The sequence below is a fragment of the Leptodactylus fuscus genome, chromosome 5, assembly GCF_031893055.1.
Source record: "Leptodactylus fuscus isolate aLepFus1 chromosome 5, aLepFus1.hap2, whole genome shotgun sequence".
Taxonomy (NCBI): domain Eukaryota; kingdom Metazoa; phylum Chordata; class Amphibia; order Anura; family Leptodactylidae; genus Leptodactylus; species Leptodactylus fuscus.
Genome location: NC_134269.1, coordinates 154,719,296 through 154,740,944, shown reverse-complemented (window position 1 = coordinate 154,740,944; position 21,649 = coordinate 154,719,296). Strand labels below are relative to the sequence as shown.

The 21,649-nt window shown below is 40.1% G+C and overlaps 1 protein-coding gene across 1 annotated transcript in view; it reads left to right on the top strand.

Moving 5' to 3' along the window:
• Nucleotides 1–21,649, top strand: part of PTPRQ (protein tyrosine phosphatase receptor type Q) — a 228,069-nt gene that overhangs the window by 179,109 nt on the left and 27,311 nt on the right. The window contains exons 50-53 of the mRNA XM_075274511.1: nt 8,260–8,482; nt 9,032–9,105; nt 12,493–12,592; nt 17,052–17,180. Of these exons, the coding sequence (XP_075130612.1) occupies nt 8,260–8,482; nt 9,032–9,105; nt 12,493–12,592; nt 17,052–17,180 (526 nt within the window). The remainder of the gene's footprint in view (nt 1–8,259; nt 8,483–9,031; nt 9,106–12,492; nt 12,593–17,051; nt 17,181–21,649) is intronic.

The window sequence follows — 21,649 nt, the reverse complement described above, 5'->3', positions numbered from 1 at the left end:
GCTTATTAAGGTTAAGGCCCCACATAGCAAGTTGCAGCCAGAGTGTGCTGTCGGAAAAACCATATGAGAAACACATTGCAATTTTCCTGCAACGTTTTTCTCTGTGAACTTTCTTTAATTATTAGAGTTGATTCGAATAGTATTCAAAACATATAGAAGAAAAAAAAGAAAGCTTATAGCTTACCACCTTCCTTTGGCTTGTCGATTTCAAGTAACCTGGGTGCACGATCCAAACCTCAGACTAAGGCTTGTGTATAGGTACAGACAAAATGAATTGATAGAAGGATCCGCTCTACCAGGAATATTTCTTTAAAAAATAACTTTTAATCCATAATGATTAAAAAACACTCCATAGACAGGAACAAAAGTGCAAAAGTAGGAAAAAAGTGATTAAAACCGCATAGGTTTCATTGTGGCTGACATGTTTCGACACGTCTGTGTCTTACTCATAGCCCAATCTCATCTGTCTATGGAGTGTTTTTTAATCATTATGGATTAAAAGTTATTTTTTAAAGAAATATTCCTGGTAGAGCGGATCCTTCTATCAATTCATTTTGTCTGTACCTATTCAAAACATAGTTTCAAATACCTCGCTCCCATAGGAATGAATGGGAGCAGGTGAACAGCAAGGGGTTAAGTGCCAGCGCACCAGCCGCTTCCATTCATTCCTCTGGAGCGAGGTATTTGAAACTGCAGTTTTGAATACTATTCGCTCATCTCTATTAATTACTAGAGATAAGCGAGTAGTACTCGATCGAGTAGGTATTCGATCAAATACTACGGTGTTCGAAATACTCGTACTCGATCGAGTACCACTTGCTATTCGAATGTAAAAGTTCGATGCAGAACCAGCATTGATTGGCTGAATGCTATACAGTCAATCAACGCTGGTTCTTCTCCTACCTTCAGAAGTCTTCTCTGTGCAGCTTCCCTGCGGCGTCTTCCGGCTCTTCATTCACTCTGCCAGGCATCGGGCCTGGGTAGAGCCGACTGCGCATGTCTGCTTGTAGTGCGGGCATGCGCAGTCGGCTCTGCCCAGGCCCGATGCCTGGCAGAGTGAATTCAGAGCCGGAAGATGCCGCGGGGAAGCTGCACAGAGAAGACTGCTCGGAGGATCCAGCCTGACCCTCACTCGTGGACTTGGTAAGTATAATTTGATCGAATGTTGCCTACCCCTGAAACAAGCATTTTCCCCCCATAGACTATAATAGGGTTCGATATTCGATTCGAGTAGTCGTATATTGAGGGGCTACTCGAAACGAATATCGAATCTCGAACATTTTACTGTTCGCTCATCTCTATTAATTACACCTTTATGAAAAATGCCTTAGTTTCAATAGGCATAATTGTCATGCTGCGATTTACAAAACTGCAATGGTTTTTGAAATCATAGTGTGTCTGCTGCGCAAAAAAAATAGTGGCATTTACGCCATGTGAGGCCCCAGCCTATAGAGGTTGCTTGTCTAAGACAACCGCTCTTAATGTCGCAGATCTTAAAGTTGAAATAAATGCATATGAAACATTGTACACTTCCACTGAACTTGGTGGGCTTTCCATTATTTTCAATAATGCACTAAGCATGGGATGTCCCATTATAACAATTTATCATATCATCATATCAAGCTCATATGTAGTTTTTATGTGGAAAATCTCTTTACAGACAATATAACTAGTCTATCTAATTTCTATTTATTGTGCAGTTAATGGAAACTTGCCATGTTGTAGACTCAATCCAATCTGCTGGTAGCATGTTATAAAACAGGAGGAGCAGAGCAGATTGATATATAGTCTTGTGGTAAAAGATACAGTATAACTTTAAGGAGACTTTTAACCAACTCTGCCAAGTCCAGCTCTTTGCATTATTTAGTAGGTGCACAGTTGGAATTGTTTCTCTAGTTCCCACCATGCATGAGGAATAAGTGCAATACATTAGTTATACTGCCTCATTTGCTATTAAGGCTCCTACTGTCAGGTGGGCATTGTCATGGAAGCAAGACGTGTGATTTGTAGCCCTGAACACTGTCCAACTATGATTGGCACCAAAACTAACACCACTGATTGCTCAGGAGTGGTGGGTGCTAGAGAAAAACATTCCAATTGTGCTGGAATCAGTGGAGCAGTGACTATTAACATATACTAAAAACAGGAATTGGTGGAGGTGGTGAAATATTCTCTTTAATTTAATTCACTTTAATTCTGCTCCTTCTGAGTTTAGAAGCCAAGTGGGTGGTCCCAGTCAGTGATTGGCAGCTATCTCTGTGTGCACAGTTATACAGGGAAAGCTGCCAATCACTGACAAGGTCCACTGGACTCCTAAGTCTAGAATGAGCAGGAAAAAGTTAACACAGCTCACTCATGGTTAACCCCATGTGGTTATGGTTGTGCTGGATGCTTTCTTCATTTTTTGTAGAGTGAGCAGAGGTTTAAATGAATGAAACACAAGTTCTGCTGAATCTTCCCACAAGCTTGTTCTATAACATGGTGCTGGCAAGTCAGGTATCTTGTTTAATGTAACAGGTTTCTGTGAAATGGGAGCAGCCATTTTGAACTGGACATAGGATCACTATAGAATTACAAACAGGAAGTCTAGAAAAATGTTTTCCTCTACTATGACTTTATTCACAATTTTTCAGACTTAGCAAACCTACAGAAGCATTTCTATGAAAAGAGATGAGTCAGTTAAAGTCCATTTTTATACCGTATTTTTTTTTGTTTATTATTTTGTTCTGCTTTCTGAGCATGCGCAGAAAAAAATGGATTGTGCTAATGGACAGTATAGCAGATGTTACCGTTACTGTCTGTTAGCCTTAGACATTAATGTTAAAAAATAATAGACACTTAACATCCATCATAAGATCGTTATTTTGAATGGACCCAAAAATCTTGCACCCTGCGTCATTATGACTGCCAAAATAGAGGACCTGTGATGGATTTGATGAAAATGGATGCTAATGGACAACAGATCAAATCCCATTGAAATCAATGGTATTTTGACACAGGTTTTTGACGTATCTGTTTGGATCTGTCAGTGTTCTGATGAATGTTAGCAATGAACACTAGAAATGGTAGTGTGAATTCCCCCTAACATACAATCTGTTGGACGCAATGCTGATATATATGTGTGTGTGTATATATATATATATATATATATATATATATATATATATATACCCTGTTTCCCCAAAAATAAGACACCCCCCTTCACCCCTTCTTCACCTCCTGGACCACCGACAACCGGCAGTCATGCCGGCGCTTCTGATTTGTGAAATGACAAATACTAATTTTAGCAATTTCAGCAAGATGATTTCCAAAAAGTTGAAACAAATTTGATTTGTGCTGAATAAATGTGCTCATCTCTGTCTCTGAATATATATAAACAGCAGATGCAGCTCTTTCAGCTCTTTTTTCATAAGTATCATCATTATTTATTGAAATTACGTTTTGCCTTCCTTTGAGTTGGTTTGACTAAAACTATTTCTTTTACTATAAATATATATTCTAATTGATCTTTGTCCTTGAATTTGAAGCTATTTCCTTACACCAAGTAATATGTTCACCTTTACATGCTGCTTTTGGGCAGCAATTATATTTTTCCGTCTTGTTTGGAAAAGGGGGATTGACAGGCTCACTTAGGTGGATGTATCCTTAAACCTTAATGCACTACTCTCCCTGTTATTTGCATTGCAGAATATTAGCTGGATTAGTTCTGCAAGCTAACAGGAGGCATGTTCTTATTTCTGACTTCATGTGTAAATTATCCTAAATTCAAGGTAACTGCTATATATCTAAAATCTATTATCTGAAGAAATACGGACAGAAAGAGACCAGAAAATAGAAAGCATGGTGTTGTCAAACCATGTAACTGATGAACAAGTTTTCTCTGCTTCCTCTGGTTTGCATGCTGCTCTAGTTTGGAGCCATTATGAGAATGGAGGAATATGCCCAGACATATCCACTGCCTCAGATAGAAACTGCAGATGGCAAATTCCCTTGCTTTCCAATAACTGTGTGGTGCATTACATTCAAAGAAACCAAATTTCCATATGGATGCTAGTAATTTTCTGCTTTACAATAATGTTATAATGCTTTCTAATGTCCTTGTGGTGACCTAGTATCACTTATCATAATTATTATCAGGATTGCAGGCACATTGAATATTAGGAGTCTTGACCTTTCTAGTGCCAAGGTGATTGATACACTATTTGTTTTAAATCCAAGTCTTGAGGGATAGGATTAGGTTTCTATTCAGTTCCGCAATCTTGTTTTATTTCCTAACCAAACTGGTCTCTCTCCCTTCAAACCCCAATGACCTTGTGTCACTGGACCAATCCCAAGGGTCACACTAAAACTTGAGGGCTTTGGGGGAATTTTAAAAAGTATTTTAATAGTAGGAATTGTGATCAAATACAAAATAACATAATAATAGGCTTTTTTATTTTGAGCAAATACTGGACAAAAATAATGCAGAATCAATATTTCAGGTAAATTAGGGGTAAGGTTGCAGGTAACTTAGTGTCACGTAACACTCCAGTTCACACACTGTAATCTGACATTGTACTGTCACACCCAGGCATTCTGCTGTGGCCTCTTCACTACTTACCAAGCACAGCGTTCTACATATTATAGTGTCTGTTTTTAGTGTTGCTGCTGAGTTCCATACATCTGAATGGGGCTGCACTGCAGCATGGCCATGTGACCAATGGATATTATGTCACTGGCCTGAGAACTGAAAGTGGAGCTCTATATCACAATCACTTTAAAGAGGACATTTCATGAGTTGGGGCACATGTGGTTTTATATACCGTTGGAAAGCTGACAGTGCGCAGAATTCAGCGCACTGTCGGCTTTCATGATCTGTGCCCGGGGTGAAGAGCTATTGGTGTCAGTACCGTAGCTCTTCAGCGTCAGAAGGGCGTTCCTGAAAGTCTGTCAGGAACGTCCTTCTTCACAGCAGTGCCTATAGCGCTGTACTGTGAGAGCAGTGAGGAACCCCCTCCCCACTCCTGACAGTGCTCGTCCATAGATGAGTACTGGGGGAGGCGTTCCTCCCCGCCCTCACAGTACAGGCTATAGGCTGTGACTGTCAGGAACGCCCTTCTGATGGTGAAGAGCTATGGTACCGGCACCAATAGCTCTTCACCTGGGGCACAGATCGGGAAAGCCGACAATGCACTGAATTCAGCGCACTGTGAGCTTTCCAGCAATATATAAAATGGCATGTGCCCCAACTCATGAAAGGTTCTCTTTAACTACACAATATTCAAGTTCCTAGAATTCCTTAGAATAGCCTTCAAGGGACACACACTTGGGTTTGAAAATATAAACAGAGATGGATAAACTATGTCACTATTCGTCCCCAGCAGATATGCCACCAGTATTAGGACAGATCATGAATATAAGATCGCTGTGTTTTTAACTATAAATTTGAAGGAGCTGCGGCACTTGGTTTAGTGCTATAACCTCTTCAGTGTTTACATAGGTTTTACTACCTGAGCACCATTACTTAGTAGTGAACACAGTTTTGTCCCTCTTTAGTTAATCGAAGAAAGCGGTGTTACCCTGTACCACTGATCCTAAGTCAATGGTATGACCAGTCCAATGTAAACAATGAAGAGCCCTTGGTAGAGCATCACACACCCTTCAAACAGCTGATTGGCGGGGAAAAGTTCGTCCTCCATGAATCTGATATTGGTGACCTATCCTAAAAGTCACTGTTGCGAAACTGGAAAATCCCTTTAATTCTCTTGAAATTATTAACCATTCATTTGAATTTGACTGAGATGTGACATGGCCATGTGACCAATAGACTATGACGGACTTGTAGTCCTGGATAACCCCCTCAATACAAAATCTATGGCAGAGCCCCATCTATTAAAGGATATATCTGGTTTCTAATATTGATGGGTTATCCTGGAGATGGGTCATCATTGTTAGAAACCCTTTTATGTTCTACTGAAAAATTTTCGGTAGGCTATCAGGTATATTAGCAGAATACTGAATAAGCTCTATAGTATAGGTTAATATTTCTTCATGGGAATACCCTACAGAGCATCAACAATATTATTTCTGAACTTAACAGTATTCATTTATTCAGTATTGTATATAACGCCATATCATGTACCAGTACTTGTGCAAGTACATGCCAGGGTCTCCCAGCAATTAAGAAACAGGCATAAAACTGCTAATCTCTATAAACTTAAACTTAACCTTTCACCACTGCTGAGGTATACAGGTCATGGCTTTCAGACAAACTGTAATTGAGAACCTAAGTCTCTAGAGGTTTCTCCAAAATGACTATAAACAGGAGAGACAAAAGAGATACCTTAAACATGTCCTAACATTGTATAAAACCTGACTTAATTTTATATATTGGATATGACAATTAATTTTGCTACATGACCCCTATGGAAAGTGTACATGATAAGTCAATTTATCACATACTGTATATGGTCAAGATATATTTATGCCTTATTTATTCTGTTTTCAGGTCCTATATGTATAAGTTAAAGGACTTGTCTAGTATAAAAAAAACTATTTTCATATACCTGTTAGGAAATTCTTAGTTAATAGAGGTGTGTCTGTTTGGTATTCTTTGCCAGTGCTCCGTTTGGCGGAGATGCCAATTCCTATATCACACAGACAGCACATCGATATTAATGAACTCTGTGTTTCTCCAATTGTCAAGAGACACGTCTAAGCAGTATGGATTGTCCAAAACTGCAAACCCCATTTAAAGTGAAAATTCCTCTTTTATTTAAGGGGTAGTCTAGAAAGTTAAAGGGATCCTATCATTAAAATCACATTTTTTGTAGCTCACACACAGGAATAGCCCTAAGAAAGGCTATTCTTCTCCTACCTTTAGATGTCTTCTCCGCACCGCCGCTTGGTAGAAATCCCAGTTTTCATCAGTATGCAAATGAGTTCTCTTGCAGCACTGGGGGCGATCCCCAGCGCTCAAACAGCACTGGGGGCGTCTACAATGCTGCGAGATAAATCTCCAGCACCGCCTCCATTTTCTTTAGTAACGGCCTCTCTGCGCGTCTTCTTCCGGAGCTGGGATCGATCTTCTAGGCCTCAGGCCTCGGGCAGAGCAGACTGCGCATGCCCATGGCCACAAGAAAAATGTCCGCTTATACAGTAAGCTGGTGTAAGCGGCCATTTTCTTGTGTCCTTTGGGCATGCACAGTCGGCTCTGCCGGAGGCCTAGAAGATTGAAGCTTCAGAAGAAGAAGCGCAGAGAGGCCGTTCCTAAAGAAAATGGAAGTGGCACTGGAGAGTTCTCTCGCAACATTGTGGACGCTGCCAGTGCTGGTAGAGTGCTGGAGGCCGCCCCCAGTGCTGCGAGAAAACTCATTTGCATACAGACAAAAAGTGGGATTTCTACCGAACGGCGGCACAGAGAAGACGTCTAAAGGTAAGAGAAAAATAGCCTTTCTTAAGGCTATTCCTACGTGTGATCAATAAAAAATGTGATTTTAATGATAGAATCCATTGAAATAGCTAGTCTAACAGCAGAAAATGTGAAATGTGACTTTTTTTTTACATCCTAGACAGCCCCTTAAATATATATCCACACTCATAACTTTCTAAGTTTTTTGTTACTCTGTTACAACTACTTGGAAGATGTAACTAAAAATGAATAATAATAACAATAATATATTAGGTAGCTACAGATGTAGCAATGGTGAAATGTATGTATCATGCTAATGAACTCTCCTTTGGTGCTCATTTAAATTGCATAATGTGGCTGCAGTTCACTTTAAATTCAATGCAGCCGTGCTATGCAAAGAGCATTGTCCTGAAATTGAAAAAAGGAACAATGGAATACAATAGAAGTAGGAAACTTCTCTAACTAATGAGAGATGAAACAATGTATTGTCATACCAATGATACGTTTTAGAAGGTGGAAAATTATAAAAATGAATAATGATTAAATTTACACTTTAGTATATACATTATTAAAAAGCGATATGACTATTTAGTTGGTACTTTCCTAATTTCACTTAGTTGTAAATTTTCCATATAACATTAGCTATATAATTACAGTTTTATCATTTGGCATTTGGCCCATAAACTAGTACAAGGACCACCAAAGTGGATTTCTCACATTGGAAAGAAAGCTCTAAAGTGTTTTAGCACGTGTCAAATGTGTCCCAGTGTTAGTAACCTAGTTCTGTAAGATATTTTACAATATTCTCTTGGTACATTGGGATATTTATTTAATGAATTCATCTCACATTCCTGTGCTATGCATTACAGCTCAACATGATGGGAATATCACTAAGTGGCACGAAGCTTATTTCCAAAAACCAAGACCATATTTTACAAATGAAGGTTTTCCAAATCCCTCATGTCCAGATGGAACAAACCGTTTTTCAAGCAAACAAGAAGTATATGTCATTGGAGCTGACAATACCTGTATGCTACAAGACAATAAAGAGAAATTCTGCAATGGACCTCTGAAGCCGAGAAAACAGTACTTGTATGTTTCTTAGATTTCCGTGGCAAAATTGTTTTTGTACTTTTCATTATTTGCATTTTAAGTAGCAAAATGTATTATGTGAAAGACATCATATGATATTCAAAGCATAGTTAAAAGTGAATGCGGGTTGCAGTACTACATGCTCCCCACTTTTAAAAGTGGCGCTGTTTCTAGAATAAATCAGTCTTGTGTTTTTACACTAGTAAACTCCTTTAGTAAAATAACAAGCTCTGTGCACAACTAATGTAGTTTTAGCAGTGACTAGCGTTGTATTTTATGGCGAAGATTTATTAAAATGGTCTAATAGCAACTAAAACAGTTGTGCTTTTAGATTGTTTTAATAAATCTGTCCCATAGATTTTCTGTTGATCTTGTCTCTGAGGAGCGCAGAGCATACCTAGTAGGACACAGACTTCATATGATCATTTTTGATCCATTGTCTTAATGATCACTGTTGAAAACTCACAATTTTTTTTTATTTTTTCAGTTTTACTTCCACTTTAAATAAAGATGTTGTGTTCTAGTTTTAACTCTTTTTCTTGCACACAGGTTTAAATTTCGAGCCACAAATATTAAAGGACAATTTACAGACTCAGAATACTCAGAGGTCGTAAAAACCTTAGGTAAGTAAAGCAATTACATACTTGCTTGCACGTAGAATTTATTGCCACAAGAACATAGCAGCTCTGAAAAGTGGATACTGAATAGTCTAGTGTTGGCCATTAATTCATTACCTTCCATGATGTATCACCTATCCCTGCAGTCAAGCTTTGATCTGTTTGATTTGTTTAATCTGTCATTCTATTATATATTGTACTTGCTTTGGTTTGCAGACTTAACTCAGTTATACATAGGCCAATGTTACAGAGATTCACAGTGACAATTGAAATTTTTGCCCTATAAAAGAAGGGCTGGCTCTTATCTGGAGAGAATTGTCAGAGTAAATGAAAGTTTCCATAAGGCAAACACAGTAGAGGTTGACATTTATGGACCCTATAGCAGCACTATAACCTGCCTTTATAGTATGTACACCCTTCATCAAGTATAATGTGGGAAAAAAAGAAAAAATGAGAAAATTTTTTTGCATACAACTTAAAGGGGTATTCTTATTTCCATGATCATATTTAACCTGTAGCAATGTGATGCATTGCTAAATTGTGGCGCTTCTATTACAGGCTGCCTAGCTCACTCTGTAATAGAAGTCTATGCCAGACAAGCCTGAGAGTCAGCAATAGCTCCCAGTTGTCATGGTAATGGATTACCAGCCCTGGATCTTGTTCCAAGGGCCAGTGATCCACACCAAAATGGCATGCAACAACAGGAAAATCATTCCTTGGCCATGTTTAACCATGGCACTGATTGCGGGAGCTGCTGCCAGGTCTCCACTTTTTTGACACGTTTTTTTCAGGATACATACACTGTGCTGGAGGAAAAAAAAAAAAAAAACGCTCTAAAAAACACCTCATGTAAAAAAACCACTTCAAAAAAACATTTCCTAATTCCTAAAGCAGATTTTTTCCTCTCCAAAATCCTCGCCAAAAAACTTTGTGAACCCAGCCTAAAGGTCAGTGCACACAGTTTTTTGGCGCTGATTTTGACACAGAATCTGCCTCAAAATCAGCCTCCAAAAAAACCTCCCAATAGAACTCTTGAGGCAAATTCAGCGTCAAAATCAGTGCCAAAAAACTCTGTGTGCACTGACCCTATGACCCCATGTAGCAGGCCGCAGCAAAAAAGCATTGCAGGAAAAATCACGGCAGAAATGCATTGCGGTTTTCCTGCAGCACTTTTATCAAAAGTCATTCTGCTTCCAATATACCTATTAGGAAACCGCTGGCATTTCTGTAGATATAATTGACATGCTGTGATTTCCAAAACCGCGTATTTTCCCACAACATGCGGTGTGATTTGCTAGAATCTCATCCACATTGCAGTGACTGTAAGATGCAGCATTTTTTTCAGCTTTGGGTTGAGTGCAGCCTTTGTGCCACATTGGGCCCGAGCCTAAAGCTTCTGCAAAGAACTGTCAAGTAGATCGTGTTTGCAATGAAAGCTGTGTCCTATAATTTTTTTTGTCTTTAGTCTTTGCACTCTTCTGGTAAAGGACTGTCCACTACACGGGCATTTTACAGATGTTTCCATATACATCAAAGGCATTTTAGTGGTATTGTTACAAGATTGTGAATCTCATTGCCAGTAACGGAAAAAGGCTAATGCTCCATTCATTACTTACTCTCCTACTACTTAATAGGATTAACCTTGCCTTCATTGTTCCCCTGGTGCCTGATCTTTTTCTATAAGGTCTAGTGAATTCTACAAAATAGCTGTGACACAGTATGAAAAAATTTGACGAAATACATATGGGACACCAATGTATTTTGTTTTGTAACCATGGTTGCAAGTATAGGGGGTACAGAGGTAGCACACAATAGAGTAAAAAAAATAGCAAGCATTAAAGCATCCAGAGTTCAAGTTGAAGCATTATTTATTTATTCCATTACTACAACCATCATATGTGTGGGGGAAAAAAAGATAAAGAATTAACATTAATACAATTTCCTTGGCTCATATGGTTGAAACTATAATGTCCCAGACTTATTAATAGACAGTGTAAACTTAGACAGTCTGAAAATTCACCAGATTCATCATGGGGGCTCATGCTGCATGATAAATTTGGCGTATCCTTAGGGTCCATTCACACAGAGTTTTTTGGCGAGGATTTTGTCGCTGATTCCGTGTCAGAATCCACGAGGAAAAGACACCTCCCCATAGAGTTCTATGGATTCTGCTAGCTTTTTTTTCCGTTAGTGGATTTTTCCCCTTAAATCACTTCCCTGGGACTGTGATTTCATTTTGATTAGGGGGGATCCCCGTGGCCGTCTATGACGTTATAATAAATACATGGCATTGTAGTAGTTGCTAGGGCTGTTTTCCAGGTTAAAATATTCATGACCTATCCTATCAGTCATCAATATCAGATCAGCAGGAGCCCAACATCGGACGTGGAACAGAATGGAACAGAAAGCAGACAAATTTGTTTTCTGTGTAGCAGCCTTATCAAGTACTGCAGATCAGCTTCTATTCATTTGAAGTTCTTCAGTTCAGCCACTATACATAGAATGGCGCTATCTGCTTCCTGTTCTATTCTCTGTGCATCAGCTGCTGAGACTAACTGATCAATGAAGATCCTGGATGTCAGACCCACACCAATCTGATATTGATGACCTAGCCTTAGACTAGTCATCAATATTTTTAGCTCAGAAAAACCATTTGAGGAATACATACAAAGAACATAGATCAAAACTAAACATAGTGAAGAAAATGCTCTAGAAGCAAGGAAACATTTCAAATAATCCTTCCTTAATTCTCATTCTTTTCTTTGCTTTTATTTTGTTTTATAAGGCAAATAAAACTGAGAAATGAAAGAAATATTTGTGTGTCCCAGAGAATAGATTGGTAATCGCCAATTTCATAAAACCTGCCATTCACCCATTCCCAAACCCAAAGTGGGACAAACCAGATGGAAATTATCCCTTGTGTATTCTCTAGGATTTCTGCAGAGTGACAAACAGTGAAGGCAAACATAACTCCTGTTTTCTTTAATCGTTTATTTTTAGGTTTAGTGGTCATATAACACTATTGATATTTGTGAAACATTTAACAAATTCAGAACTGCAAGGTGTAAACATTTACATGAGAAATCTTTTGAAGGCAGAACAAGCAATATTTCTATGAATAGTGCATGAGGCGGTTTTTCTCGATTTTCGGTTCTGAGATAATAAAGTATTCCTCATCTCTCGGGTGACTAGAATGAAATATATGACGCTGTTAGAGATAACTATCTGTCTGCTGATCTATCAAATGATGTGTTCATCACAAGTCAAACATTTGTTTTTCATTTCCGAGTCTGAAACATGTTACGAATAAAAATCTCTAGTGCATAGTGTTTGGCTGTACACCAAGTATATTCTGAAACACCTTGTTTCTTATTTGCAACTATTTCTCACCAGCTGATGGACTGTCAGATCGGGCTGTAGAAATCATCCTGTCTGTTACACTGTGTGTGCTCTCTGTGATTCTACTCGTGGCAGCGATTTATGCTTTTGCAAGGTAAGGCCTATTTTCTTTTCCATATGTCACAAATATATTTTACTATTGTATATGATGAAACAGCATGATTTATATACTAATAGTTCACTAAAGTTGAATTGTAACCTTATAAGACTTAGAAGTTCTTAAGAAAGGAATGGGGAAATAAATTGTATGTGGATACGGTGGAAATTATTTTAGTAAGTTAAAATGATATAGGTGCTGAGATGATCGGAGAGGTTGGGAGTCGACAATCACACGTGATACACAAAGTAAGAAAGATCAACCAAGTTTACATTTGCATATTTAAGAATTGCTTTAAAGTGTACCCGACCTTTCAACAAACTTTGCATAAATCAATAGTACAGTGTCTGTTTAGCAGGTTTCCCATCTGCATGCTATATCTGCAGGTTGCATTCCTTTCTGAGTTGTTGGGTGCTGTACTATTACAACGTATGGCATACAGGGGTTAAAGTATATACCTACTCGTAAACAGCTTTTCACACTTATCAGTTTCTATATTAACTGTAAAGTGTTGCTCTTAAGGCATTTTACTATATACTTGAAAATGATCACAGATATTACTTATTTTTTGGGAAAAAATATTTATTGAGGCCTTCATTTCGAGGATTGAGCCATAAACTGCAAATGCCATATCTCAGATTCTTGAAGTTACACTTTAAGGTGTTTTGCTTTTCTAATGTTTTATATATGGTTGAGCCAATCTTGAGATCCCAGGATTTTTAAAATCCGATTTCTGATCATTTTCCAGCCGATCCCGATCGTGATCGGGAAATTTAATCGATTGCTGATCAGGATCCGATCTTTCCCGATCGCTCAACCCTAATTTTCTATTATTTTATTGTTTTTTGGTTTTTTTTAAATTTCTAATTGTATTAGTTTATTCTTTCGGCAAAATAGTTACAAATTGTATAGTTACATATCAAGGATCACAACAATCAGGCTAAGTTCACATCTTCGTTGGAGACATCGTTGTAGTGTGTGCCTGAAAATCAGCAGAAGAAAGAGTCTTGCACGGAGACTTTTTCTCTCCACCAGTGTCAGTTTTTAAACAAATAGTCAGTGGGATCTGTGGGACTCTGTGTTACTGCTATATTAGCGGTCCCCTCTCCGTTACTCTGTTCCTCAAACAGACCCAGAATGACAGAGAGGTAACACTAGTGTGAACCTAGTATCATCTATACAAAGTTCACATCCAAGTCAGAACTTCAGTAAATGTACTTACATAGGCATGTTATCAGATACTAGGTATGATGGATACTGAGATTTAACTGAAATAGAAATACATATATGGAGGAAAAGAAAATCTCAAAGGAAAGGGAGGGAAAAACATAGAAATGTAGTGAGGAGCGCAAGGTCATTGAAAGTACTAGGTCTATTGTTCTACAAGGTCCACGTCTCATAAGTTGTAAAAGCATTTTATGATTGCAATATTGAGTGCTGTACAGTAGAGATGAGCGAACAGTGTTCTATCGAACACATGTTCGATCGGATATCAGGGTGTTCGCCATGTTCGAATCGAATCGAACACCGCGTGGTAAAGTGCGCCAAAATTCGATTCCCCTCCCACCTTCCCTGGCGCCTTTTTTGCACCAATAACAGCGCAGGGGAGGTGGGACAGGAACTACGACACCGGGGGCATTGAAAAAAATTGGAAAAAGTCATTGGCTGCCGAAATCAGGTGACCTCCATTTTAGACGAATAGTGGATTTCAAATCCGGGTCATATGAGAATGTGAACTTTGTGACTATGAGACAGGGATAGCTGTACAGGCAGGGATAGCTAGGGATAACCTTTATTTAGGGGGGAATGTTATTAAAAATAACTTTTTGGGGCTCTATCGGGTGTGTAATTGTGATTTTTGTGAGATAAACTTTTTCCCATAGGGATGCATTGGCCAGCGCTGATTGGCCGAATTCCGTACTCTGGCCAATCAGTGCTGGCCAATGCATTCTATTAGCTTGATGAAGCAGAGTGTGCACAAGGGTTCAAGCGCACCCTCGGCTCTGATGTAGCAGAGCCGAGGCTGCACAAGGGTTCAAGCGCACCCTCGGCTCTGATGTAGGAGAGCCGAGGGTGCACTTGAACCCTTGTGCACCCTCGGCTCTGCTACATCAGAGCCGAGGGTGCGCTTGAACCCTTGTGCACACTCTGCTTCATCAAGCTAATAGAATGCATTGGCCAGCGCTGATTGGCCAATGTATTCTATTAGCCTGATGAAGTAGAGCTGAATGTGTGTGCTAAGCACACACATTCAGCTCTACTTCATCGGGCTAATAGAATGCATTGGCCAGCGCTGATTGGCCAGAGTACGGAACTCGACCAATCAGCGCTGGCTCTGCTGGAGGAGGCGGAGTCTAAGATCGCTCCACACCAGTCTCCATTCAGGTCCGACCTTAGACTCCGCCTCCTCCGGCAGAGCCAGCGCTGATTGGCCGAAGGCTGGCCAATGCATTCCTATGCGAATGCAGAGACTTAGCAGTGCTGAGTCAGTTTTGCTCAACTACACATCTGATGCACACTCGGCACTGCTACATCAGATGTAGCAATCTGATGTAGCAGAGCCGAGGGTGCACTAGAACCCCTGTGCAAACTCAGTTCACGCTAATAGAATGCATTGGCCAGCGCTGATTGGCCAATGCATTCTATTAGCCCGATGAAGTAGAGCTGAATGTGTGTGCTAAGCACACACATTCAGCACTGCTTCATCACGCCAATACAATGCATTAGCCAGTGCTGATTGGCCAGAGTACGGAATTCGGCCAATCAGCGCTGGCCAATGCATTCTATTAGCCCGATGAAGTAGAGCTGAATGTGTGTGCTAAGCACACACATTCAGCACTGCTTCATCACGCCAATACAATGCATTAGCCAGTGCTGATTGGCCAGAGTACGGAATTCGGCCAATCAGCGCTGGCTCTGCTGGAGGAGGCGGAGTCTAAGGTCGGACCTGAATGGAGACTGGTGTGGAGCGATCTTAGACTCCGCCTCCTCCAGCAGAGCCAGCGCTGATTGGCCGAATTCCGTACTCTGGCCAATCAGCACTGGCTAATGCATTGTATTGGCGTGATGAAGCAGTGCTGAATGTGTGTGCTTAGCACACACATTCAGCTCTACTTCATCGGGCTAATAGAATGCATTGGCCAGCGCTGATTGGCCAGAGTACGGAATTCGGCCAATCAGCGCTGGCTCTGCTGGAGGAGGCGGAGTCTAAGATCGCTCCACACCAGTCTCCATTCAGGTCCGACCTTAGACTCCGCCTCCTCCAGCAGAGCCAGCGCTGATTGGCCGAATTCCGTACTCTGGCCAATCAGCACTGGCTAATGCATTATATTGGCGTGATGAAGCAGTGCTGAATGTGTGTGCTTAGCACACACATTCACCTCTACTTCATCGGGCTAATAGAATGCATTGGCCAGCGCTGATTGGCCGAATTCCGTACTCTGGCCAATCAGCACTGGCTAATGCATTGTATTGGCGTGATGAAGCAGTGCTGAATGTGTGTGCTTAGCACACACATTCAGCTCTACTTCATCGGGCTAATAGAATGCATTGGCCAGCGCTGATTGGCCGAATTCCGTACTCTGGCCAATCAGCACTGGCTAATGCATTGTATTGGCGTGATGAAGCAGTGCTGAATGAGTGTGCTTAGCACACACATTCAGCTCTACTTCATCGGGCTAATAGAATGCATTGGCCAATCAGCGCTGGCCAATGCATTCTATTAGCGTGAACTGAGTTTGCACAGGGGTTCTAGTGCACCCTCGGCTCTGCTACATCAGATTGCTACATCTGATGTAGCAGTGCCGAGTGTGCATCAGATGTGTAGTTGAGCAAAACTGACTCAGCACTGCTAAGTCTCTGCATTCGCATAGGAATGCATTGGCCAGCCTTCGGCCAATCAGCGCTGGCTCTGCCGGAGGAGGCGGAGTCTAAGGTCGGACCTGAATGGAGACTGGTGTGGAGCGATCTTAGACTCCGTCTCCTCCAGCAGAGCCAGCGCTGATTGGTCGAGTTCCGTACTCTGGCCAATCAGCACTGGCCAATGCATTTCTATGGGGAAAAGTTAGCTTGCGAAAATCGCAAACTGACAGGGATTTCCATGAAATAAAGTGACTTTTATGCCCCCAGACATGCTTCCCCTGCTGTCCCAGTGTCATTCCAGGGTGTTGGTATCATTTCCTGGGGTGTCATAGTGGACTTGGTGACCCTCCAGACACGAATTTGGGTTTCCCCCTTAACGAGTTTATGTTCCCCATAGACTATAATGGGGTTCGAAACCCATTCGAACACTCGAACAGTGAGCGGCTGTTCGAATCGAATTTCGAACCTCGAACATTTTAGTGTTCGCTCATCTCTACTGTACAGGTATTGACGACTGTCTACATCATTTCCAACATATAATCCGACTGTTAACATTTCTACACTTATCTATATGTTTTTATCTTTTTGTCTCTAGAATTAGACAGAAGCAGAAGGAGGGAGGAACGTATTCACCACGAGATGCCGAAATTATTGATACTAAATTCAAGCTAGATCAGTTAATCACTGTGGCAGACTTGGAGCTAAAGGATGAGAGATTAACACGGTAAGCGGACTTATTTGACAAAACAGTAGTCCAAGAGGTCACCAGCCATGACCCCACCATGACCTGTACTTGTTTGGAAGTGTTTGTCCTGCTCTTATTTACACAGGTCAGTAATATCCTCTTTCAAAGGCTGACCTGTGTCTTTCAAACCTCATAAGTAGAATTTACTTCTTGCACCTTCATCTCAGCAGACTAAGGGTTGATTTTACTGTCATGGTGTATCAGACTGTAATGTTACATTATTATTTTTTTTTACTTTAATACATGAAAAAAATAGATTTTATATAGATATAAATATATATGTGTTCATATAGTCTGACATAATAGAAATGTTACTAATGTGGCAGTGTATATTATACATACACATATTATTTATGTATATGTATATCTGCGTATCCTGTTACATAAAACAGCTGGAATGACCATAACACATTTAAACCAGAAACTACAATTCTATTCAAGATCTTGCCTACAGGTAGCTCAGATATTAAGCTTGGCTACCCAAACTGATACTTCTAAGGGCAACTTCAATTTACACTCTGTCCTCGGCTTTGTCCATCAGTTCCATAGTCTGATGAATCAGATACATGTCAGCTACCCTGTGCATAGGTCATAAGTATTCATTCATGAAAGAACCCTTTTAAAGTTTATTCACATATTACAGTCACTTTACTTGGTAAAAAAAAACATTGCAAAGGTGGTTATTTTTATCCAAATGTCCAAAAATCACAGCAAAAAGAGCAACATGACTACTGTCTGTCTAAACCGTTTATGATCTGAATCCCACTGATAATCTACAGATGTGGCAGTTTATCTTGAGACATGTTATCTTGAGTCTTTGAATGAATTTTTATTGGCCTTTATTAGGACTCTGTAGCAACCTCTCCCAGAAAGTCAAGGTTAACTTTGCTAAATCTGTACCAGTATTAGGGATATGATTTGCTAAATCGCTTACAAAAAAATAACAACTGTTAAACACAAAGACAAAGTCATCTAAAATACTTTATAAACCATAAAATGCCAATAAACATTTACCTCTTACTTATAACCTTGCAAAAGTATTAAGTGACATGTTAAACGCTCTTCAAGAGCCTTCATCTGAACACATTAGTCCTGCTTCATGACCACCTATTGGAAAGGTCATTTCTAGTGCCCCAATGCTCTGAATCATTGACTTCTAATGGATGTGACTAAGCAGGGTTAATGTTGTGGAATGATACTGTACACAGCTATTTCAACAAGTACCTGGTGGGCTGTTAAACAGGATCATGTCCTCTGAGTAAACATCTAAAGGCCTGCTTTCTAAAGTGTACATTAAAAAACAGAAGTGTGAAAGTCTTGCCTGTAAATAAGATGCAAAATAAACTTTAGGAATATCTGCAGAATAGATAGTACAGCTCATAACTGGATGAATAAGAGAATACTATAAGTTTCCATGATTATGAATGATTAGTAAATCATAGTTTTATCCATGACAACATTAAAGGGATCCTTTCTTTTAAACACATTTTTTTCTCCCTAACATGTCGGAATAGCCTTAAGAAAGGCTATTCATCTCCTACCTTTCCTTTTCTTCTCCGCGCCGCCATTCGCCTGCAATCCCGGTTTTCTTGGTATGTAAATGAGCTCTCTCACAGCACTGGGGACAGGCCCCAGCGCTCAAACAGCACTGAGGGCATCTCCAATGCTGCCAGAGAGCTCTCCAGCACCGCCTCCATCTTCTTCTGCGACAAGATCTTCACCGCGTCTTCTTCCAGTGGCGTCTTCTTACTTCTAGGCCTCGGGCCTAGGGCAAGTCGACTGTGCATGCCCACGGCCACAAGAAAAATGGCCACTTCCACAGTATTGTAAGCAGCCATTTTCTCGTGGCCGGCGGGAATGCGCAGTCGGCTTGCTCTAGGCCTGAGGCCTAGAAGTAAGAAGACGCCGCCAAAAGAAGATAGAAGCGGCGCTGGAGAGCTCTCTGGCAGCATTAGGGATGACCCCAGTCCTGCTTGAGCGCTGGGGCCCACCCCCAGTGTTGCAGGAGAGCTCATTTGCATACCGGGATTGTAGGCAAACGGCGGCGCGGAGAAGAAAGGAAAAGGTAGAAGACGAATAGCCTTTCTTAAGGCTATTCCGACATGTTAGGGAGAAAAAATTGTGTTTAAAAGATAGGATCCCTTTAATTTTTTTATTTTACGATATTACCTACTACAAATTCCTTCAATTCAGTATCTGATAATCCAGATTAATAATCTGGTTCGAGTTTATGCCCAGAGCTGTAATATTATGTGGACATTCACAAGACTAAAAGCAGAAGATGGAGTGGAGAGCCAAGGAATCAATTAAAATACAAAGATATAGTGGTAGAGGTTTTTTTTTTCTTATAGATGTTCTGAGTGAAGTTTGTAATATATACTTGTACTTATATACTTGTCCATAATACAGTATGTGGTAATTTGACATGTTTTAAGTGTTTACAGTTTTTGCTATGATTTAAATAAATAAATAAATCTAGCTAAAAACTGTGATGTCACCACATGTGAACCCAGCCTTGGGCTTTCAGGCGTTCAGGCAAATATTGAGAGACAAATGTTACTGTTTGTATAATAAAAAGTTGTACCGTTTTCCAATATACTTTCTGTATCAATTCCTCATGGTTTTCTAGATCTCTGCTTTCTGTCATTCATTCTGTTTACCTCTAGTAGATGAAATTCTGACCATGGTCATGTGACATACAGTCCATGGTCATGTGACATACAGTCCATAGTCATGTGATGTACAGGTGTACAGCTCGTTATAGTTATGGCACAGTAATCAGACAGCTGCCTGGTAACGAGCTGTGCACCTGTGTCCTCATCACATGACTCTGGACCGTAAATCACATGACCATGGTCAGAATTTTATCCACTAGAAGTAACAGAATGAATGACAGCGAGCAGAGATCTAGAAAACTGTTATAGAAGAATTGATAGAAAAAGTATATTGGAAATTTGTCAAACTTTTTATTATAAAAACAATAACATTTGTCTCTCAATAGTGGTCTGAAAGTGGACAACCCCTTTGTGTTTTGTATTTTATTGCAAAATTTGGTTATAACAATACAGTTAATTAAAACCATTAGGACAATTAGTATATATTCCTATTAGAGCATGCATGGCCTGTAAAACTCACACTACACACAGCAAGGTGGCCTGTAAAATAAACATCTCCCTAAGCAGATATAGTACACCTTACAACCAGCATCTATAACCTCTCACCTACCTAACCAGTATCCTACTTTGTACTGATGAGGGGCAACAACTGTGAAACAGTTGTCTGTAGATGGGTCTCTCCTGCTTATGGAAGAGAGTGTTGTGGTTGGGTGTAATCCAATTCACTGTCACTAGGTTTCTTATACAACCTAGCATTTATCTATGAGGAGCTACCTACCAAAAAAGTGGCACTAGAGGAAGTTTTCCTCCTTACATCAAGGAGAACTTACTAGAATTCCTAGCAGAGTATGTCTGATTTGTAAGACTCAACACACTGCAAGGTTGCCTGTAGAGGCAACATCACCCTAAGTAACATTGCTTAAGTACCCCTTCTGTCTTAGCACAGTTAATGGCTAAAGTCCATTCTACTATAGTATTACTATGTACCTGTGGCCAGTTTTAGTTGGTTTTTAAAGCTAATGTATTTTTAGTTTTCTTACTTGTGCAGCGCCAACATATTTCACAGCGCTTTACATACATTGTCAGTCACTGTCTCACATAGGGCTCACAATCTAAACTACCCATCAGTAGGTTTTGAGTGTTGGAAGAAATCGGAGTACTTGGAGGAAACCCACACAAACATGGGAAAAGATAAAAACATGTCCATGGTCAGATTCAAACTTAGGATTTCAGAGCTATAAGGCCAGGAGTGGATCTTAATGGTAACCAATCACCAGGTTGGGGACCCTAAAAAGTTTTTCTTAACTTCCCAGGTTTAAATTAAAAACCCTTATAAAAAAAACAAACGGCATCAGACGGTCACATGTTGATTATTCTATGCCATAACTTAGGTCCTAGTGGGGTACATGGACTGATGAAGAAGGACACATAACAATAGTAAGAACTCCTTCGCTTTACATGATGAACATAGGCTATCATTGTTTCATTTTTGTCAAAGGGATATTCCACAGTATATTCCATAAAAGTGGGTCTTATATCTGGGAACCATATTTATCTTGAGAATAGGAATACCCACCTAATTTCATGGCTGTAATGATTGAAGATCCTCCCCTGAAAGGCTATTACTATAAGTCCCAGTGAATGAAGAAAGCACAACATTTGCCGCAAGCTTTACACTCAATTCTCAAGATGTGTCATAAATTTCCAAGATGGGAATACCCCTTTAGGCCAGGACCAAATGTGGCATAAACACTGCAGTTTAGCCACGGTGGAAACACCACAACAAAAACCACTGCGTTTTACAGTTCCTGTAATCCCATCCACACTTTGCAG